Source organism: Muntiacus reevesi, chromosome 4 (assembly GCF_963930625.1).
Source record: "Muntiacus reevesi chromosome 4, mMunRee1.1, whole genome shotgun sequence".
In the NCBI taxonomy this organism is placed as follows: Eukaryota; Metazoa; Chordata; class Mammalia; order Artiodactyla; family Cervidae; genus Muntiacus; species Muntiacus reevesi.
The window spans coordinates 147,538,714-147,545,868 of record NC_089252.1 but is presented as its reverse complement, the minus strand read 5'-3'; the positions used below and the strand labels follow the sequence as shown (position 1 = coordinate 147,545,868).

At 38.6% G+C, this 7,155-nt stretch overlaps 1 protein-coding gene across 1 annotated transcript; it reads left to right on the top strand.

Annotated features, from left to right (window-relative positions):
- The first annotated feature begins 618 nt into the window (after positions 1-618).
- LOC136167550 (olfactory receptor 8S1-like) lies at positions 619-1,575 on the top strand. The gene has a single exon (XM_065935073.1). The coding sequence runs from the start codon at positions 619-621 to the stop codon at positions 1,573-1,575; it is 957 nt and encodes a 318-aa protein (XP_065791145.1).
- Positions 1,576-7,155: the final 5,580 nt, after the last annotated feature.

The window sequence follows — 7,155 nt, the reverse complement described above, 5'->3', positions numbered from 1 at the left end:
GCTGAAGGCAGAGAATAGAATAGTAATCAGGTCACCAGAACAAACACAATCTGACCAACTGGTGCCCTGATTCTGCAACTGGAGGCACACCAGAACCACCTGGGTTTACTGGTTTTGACCAGTAGTGTTACAGAATAAAAGCAAGTGATGGTAGGGAATTTCCTAGTGGTCCAGTGGTTAGGACTCTGCATTTTCACTGCAGAGGGTGTGGGTTCAATCCCTGGTCAGGGAACTAAGATCCTGCAAGCCATGCAGTACAGCTTAAAAAAAAAAAAAAAAAAAAAAATCACAAGGGATAGTTCAAGATGAAACAAGTTAGTCAAAGACTAGACTGAAAAATAAAGTTCTCCAGAGCTATTTTGGTAGAGGAGCCACAAAGGGAAAGAGCATAGACAGATGGACTGGCTCATGGTTCCAGGAGTTAAACAGCTGGCAATTGAGTTAAAGAAGAATTTGGGGGAAGGAGGGAGACTTGTTTTTAACTCCTTGTAAAAGATGAGCAGGCTAAAGAGAGACATATGTGTACATGCAATGAAATAAGAACTCTGAGATGACATGAAGAGGAAGTGAATACTTTACATTTTTTTCTGCTTTCATTCCAGTGGAACACCTTCTCTCATGGTTTTAGGAAACCGTAGCACCATTACAGAATTCATCCTCCTTGGACTATCTGCTGACCCCCACATCCAGGTTATGTTCTTTGTACTTTTCCTGTGGATTTACCTCCTAACCCTGATAGGGAATCTGATGATGATGACTGTCATCAGGATGGAATCTCACCTCCATTCACCCATGTACTTCTTCCTCAGTCACCTCTCTTTCCTAGATCTTTGTTTAACTTCAGTCACTGTGCCCAAGATGCTGGAGAATCTCCTGTCTCAGAAGAAATCAATATCAGTAGAAGGTTGCCTTGCCCAGGCTTTTTTTGTGTTTTCCATTGCAGGGACTGAAGCCTTCATGCTCTCTGCCATGGCTTATGACCGCTACACTGCCATCTGTCAGCCTTTGCTCTACGGCCAGCTGATGAATAAACAGCTATGTGGGGGTCTAGTATGGCTCTCCTGGGGACTGGGCTTTCTGGATGCTCTCATTAACACCCTCATGACTTTGAACTTGGACTTGTGTGGGGCACATGTCATGCCCCACTTCAGCTGTGAGCTGCCATCTCTATTCTCTCTCTCTTGCTCTGATATCTCCATCAACTTTTCAGTCCTGGGGTTCTCCACCATTGTGCATGCTTTTGGAACTTTACTCCTGGTCTTCTTCTCATATGCCTGCATCGTCTCCACCATCCTGAACATCAGCTCCACTACAGGCAGAAGTAAGGTCTTCTCTACCTGTTCCTCCCACCTCACCACAGTGAGCTTCTTCTATGGATCTGCTATTCTTCGCTATCTCATGCCAACCTTAAGTTCCCCGCTGGAGTTGATTTTTTCCCTGCAGTACAGTGTGGTCACTCCCCTAGTGAATCCCCTTGTCTACAGCCTGAAGAACAAGGAAGTAAAAGAAGCTCTGAAAAGAATGTGGCAAAAAGGCTTACAGCATTTCAGACAGCAAAGAACAGGTAGGGGATGACGGAAATGCAAAAGCATCTCATCAGATGTTTGAATAACAAGTTGAGGAAAACTTTTCTTAGTTCATAACAGATGTGACAAAATATCTTACAAGAACCTGTTTTACTGAAATTATTAAGAAAACCCAAGAGCTACTTGCTATTTTTGCTCAGTCAGTTTGCTCAGGGACAAAGCAATGCATCAGTTAATTATTTCAATCCAGGAGATTGAGATAATTAGGTACAGATTAATTCTCCTTTTTATTTATGAAACATTCCCATTGAGTTAGCACTGAGAAAATTGTCTAGAACCTGAATTCTTATTTGATCTGAGGTTTGTAGGGGGAGTTTTGCTAGCAATAAAAGAGGCAAGGTCACTGATAATAAAGAGTCATAAATTTTAGATTCAGGGTTGGGAGAGGGTTGGGATTGAGCTTAAATTAGAGAGGGATTTGGAGAAAATATAGAAGAAGCCAGAAATTACTGAGAGAGGGAGTATGCTATTAAGGCAAAGCAGATGTTACCCATTCTCGGTGCCTTTCCTGGCACCTTTGACTGGTGGCAAAAGGGAGGGAATCCACTCTGAGGGTGGCTCAGCCCCGCTGTCTCACTGGGGGCACCACCGTTGGGTGCTGAGGAAGTACTGAGGCCAGGCAGCAGGTCATGAGCTTGGAAAAGTGCCGCTGATGCTGGGAGTACTGAAGGGACACTACCTTTCCTCCGAGAACCACATTAGCTGTCTCTTAGTTTCTGCCCATACTTCTCACTGGCTGAGGCTAATGAGAAGCCAGCAGTAACAGAAAAGTCCTTGGGAAATGTCCTCTGTAGTGGTCTAGTCCTGGTAATAAAAGCCAAGTATACAGGACAAGCGTGGGATTGAGAGCCAACAGAAAGCTACCTAGTGTACCAAATAATCATGTAAATATGATCCCCTTCAGGCAAGGGAGAGAGAACATGTGCAAGAGAGAATGAGAGGGAAGACAGGTTGACCAGATGAGAGAACATGAGCCAGAAAGGAGAATGGCGAAAATAAGGGGGAACTTAAAGAAAGAGAAGTCTTCAGTGAGGGTCAGAAGAAGGAGGAAGAGGGACACTTACGAGAGACAGGAATTGAAAACCCAGGTCTCCACATGCACTGCCACCCTTATGTGGCCTGAGGGATTTACTGCACCAATAAACAAAGAGGACATGAAGGGAGGAAGGAATTCTTCCTCCTCTATGCTCAAGCAAAATATGGTCTGAAGGGGTCAGTGGTCCTTTCTTCAAACCCTGGAATCCCAAGAAACTTTCAAGGAACCTTGAAGAACTGGCTCGTTTTGGTAGCCTCCTCCTTTCTTTTCTGTAGCCCTACCATCCCATGATATCTCTATTCCCACCTAGCCTCTCAAAAGACCTCACCAAGATTTGGGAAATGACCCAAGTTCACATAAATCCTTTTTTCTAAAGAAAATGTAGATTGAAAATTTTTGTTTCTAATCTAGAGAGACAGTCATTGGGGAAGAAAAAAAAACCTGCATTTATAAAATTTCAAAGTTTCACATATGTTTCAGACTTTTCCTACAATTACACCATATTGCTTGCATAGTTTTCCTATTTTACCTTTCGTGATGATTTAAGGGATTTTAAGTTTTCCTTCTCAATTTTCCTTTACCTTTTAAAGGAATTATTTTAGGAAAGATTTATCAAATGTTACATAGTTATATGTGATTCACCAAAGTTATATGTTTTAGAGATTCTTATTTTTACTATTTCTCTTTTTCATACATTTTTATATAATAAGAATTTATGAAACAAGTTAGCGCCTGCTTAGTTTTTGTTCCCATTTCTCATCATAAGAATGAAATTATGAAATAGATGCTGTGAAATAGTTTCTATTTTATTCATCATTAAATATTTCCAAAAATATTTGAAGCCAGAGTTTTCTCTTTCCTTCCTTCTATCCATCTATCCTTCCTTTCTTCCTTATTTCCTGTTTTTTCTTTTTTTCCCTTCCTTTAAGACCTCAGATGATATCTAGACATATTGTGGTGAATGGTAACTAGATTTATCATGGTGATCATTTTGAAATGTACAGAAATATCAACTCACTATGTTGTGTACCAGAAAAGAATACAGTGTTGTAGGTCAATTATACTTCAAAAACAAACATACAAACAAATGAACTCATAGAAAAAGAAATCAGATTTGTGGTTACCAGAGGTGGAGGTAAGGAAAAAGGGGAACTGGACGAAGGTAGTCAAAAGTGCAAACTTCCAGTTAACAGATATGTGAGTATTAGAGATGTAATGTACACCATGGCTAATATAATTAACACTGTAGCACATTATATATGAAAGTTGTTAGAGTAAATCTTAAGAGTTCTCATCACAAGGAAATTTTTTTTTCCATTTTTATTGTTGTATCTATATGAGATGATGGATGTTCAGAAAACTTATTGTGGTAATCATTTCATGATGTATGTAAGTCAAATCATAATGCCGTACTCAAACTTATATAATGCTGCAGGTCAATTATATCTCAATAAAACTGTAATTTTTAAAAAGAAACAAATGAAGGAGAAAGAAGAGACAAAACAAAAAAAGGAGAAAGAAAGAAGAGCAAAGACAAAGGACCTCACCTCATAGAATTTAAGAAATAATAATCCTTTATAGATGGTATGTAATGATTGGTTGATACATGTACATCTTTTACTTTATTTTGTTTATTTGACCATTAGTTTTCTTTTTATTAAAATGGTATTATAAACCCTCCATGATCCCACAATTTACACAAATAACTAAAATATTGTAAATAACGTGCATTTATCAATGACTTCTCCCCCATCTCATTGCCAAATATTTCACATGTCTTGTTTTAACATCACAAAATAAAGACCAATTTTATTATATTAGTGTAATTTTGGCTTTTCTATTTTTAACTATTTATGTATTAACCATTTCATCTTGAAACTCAAATGTCTTTGGGGGATTGTTTGCCTTCTCCCTCAAGTACACTCTACATTAAGCAGATACCAGTAAAGCAATTATCCTTCAATTTAAAATAAATAAATAAAATATATATATGCTATAATAAGAAAACAAAACAAAAAGCGAACACCAGACACTCACTCAAAAAGCAGACACATCTCAAAATATGTGAGAGTGACAATAGACTTCTTCACGGAGATTCTTCATATTCCCCTCCAGTCTCAGTACATTACATACAATCTATTGGAGTCAGAAGGAAACTTTCTTCAAAAGTATAGGATGCACACAAGGGTCAGACCTCCACTTCCTGTGGTGTTTTCTAAAGCTATATTCATATTCTTACCTCAAGAAATCTAAAAGCCTACCCCATGTTTCAATACCCATTCACCTCCCCAACTCAATAAGTAGCCACCATTCTTTCCTGTTGTTGGATGATTCATCTTGATAAATCAGAGATAACCGAAATGTGGGGGAATCTCCCCCACATACGTCTACCTCCCAGATAAGTGAAAGGTAAGAAAGAAGATGAGAATGTAAAGAAAGGTAAAGTCACTAGAAACAGGTAGTTGTTTTTTCTGCTTGGGCATCAATCGGGGAAACAGATGATAGGTTTTTTAATCCACAACTTTTCTCATTCATACATTATTATTGTCTTGTCCTTAGCAAAAGAAATAAGCAAATTAATATTTACTGAGCTGTTACTAAGAGTCAGGTATGATACATGAAATTTTATATATTTCATACCTACATGATAATCACTCCTCTACAATTTTGATAATTTCATTTTCTTGCAACTTATCAGTTTTATAAAAGTATTTAACATTATTGTTTCTCTGATTATAAAACAATGCACTTTTTTTTTTCAGTGGGTTTTGTCATACATTGATATGAATCAGTCATAGAGTTACACGTATTCCCCATCCCGGTCCCCCATCCCACCTCCCTCTCCACCCGATTCCTCTGGGTCTTCCCAGCCCACCAGGCCTGAGCACTTGACTCATGCATCCCACCTGGGCTGGTGGTCTGTTTCACCACAGATAATATACATGCTGTTCTTTCGAAACATCCCACCCTCACCTTCTCCCACAGAGTTCAAAAGTCTGTTCTGTACTTCTGCGTCTCTTCTTCTGCCCTGCATATAGGGCCATCGTTACCATCTTTCTAAATTCCATATATATGTGTTAGTATACTGTAATGTTCTTTATCTTTCTGACTTACTTCACTCTGTATAGTGGGCTCCAGTTTCATCCATCTCATTAGAACTGATTCAAATGAATTCTTTTTAACGGCTGAGTAATATTCCATGGTGTATATGTACCACAGCTTCCTTATCCATTCATCTGCTGATGGGCATCTAGGTTGCTTCCATGTCCTGGCTATTATAAACAGTGCTGCGATGAACATTGGGGTGCACGTGTCTCTTTCAGATCTGGTTTCCTCAGTGTGTGTGCCCAGAAGTGGTACTGCTGGGCCATATGGCAGTTCTATTTCCAGTTTTTTAAGAAATCTCCACACTGTTTTCCATAGCGGCTGTACTAGTTTGCATTCCCACCAACAGTGTAAGAGGGTTCCCTTTTCTCCACACCCTCTCCAGCTTTTATTGCTTGTAGACTTTTGGATAGCAGCCATCCTGACTGGCGTGTAATGGTACCTCATTGTGGTTTTGATTTGCGTTTCTCTGATAAAGAGTGATGTTGAGCATCTTTTCATGTGCTTGTTAGCCATCTGTATGTCTTCTTTGGAGAAATGTCTGTTTAGTTCTTTGGCCCATTTTTTGATTGGGTCATTTATTTTTCTGGAATTGAGCTTCAGGAGTTGCTTGTATATTTTTGAGATTAATCCTTTGTCTGTTTCCTCATTTGCTATTATTTTCTCCCAATCTGAGGGCTGTCTTTTCACCTTACTTATAGTTTCCTAGAATATTGGAAATAAAAGCAAAACAATGCACTTTTATTTTGAAAAATATAAAAACATTTTAAAAGGATAAAAAATCAAAGTTACCCATAATTCTAAAGTGTTGTCTGTGGCTCTTTATTTGGTATCCAAGAAGGTACAAAATAAAAATACTCTCCTCCTTGGATACATACAGAAATATTTACAGATATGTATGCAAATACCACTTAATACACAAAAGGGCTTTTTTTGTTGTTCTGTCAACTCAAAGGGCCTGAAAGTAACAACACATTAGCAAGGAGCATAACTCAGTGCCTGATGCTTGTTTCTAATACCTTTCTACACAGGCAACCCACTCCAGTATTCTTGCTTGGAGAATTCCATGGACAGAGGAGCCTGGCAGGCTACAGTCTATGGGGTCGCAAGAGTTGGACAGGGCTGCGTGACTAAGCCTTCCGCACCCTACAATAAAAGGAAACAGAGCTACATGAGGACTGACTGATTCCAAGCCTGGGGCAGAGAAAATACAATATGAACCTGAAGCATCTTGTGTGACAGAAAGTCAGGAAGTACTTTTTTCAAAACCCATAATGATGGAGTTACATAAGAGAGACACAGACGCCAAAATTATTTATAACTGCCAAGATATGAAAGCAATATAAAAATGTTGTGAAGTGATTGGCCTCCAACTAATAAAATGATATTTAAAAAAAAAAAAAAAGAAAGCAATATAAACATCCAACA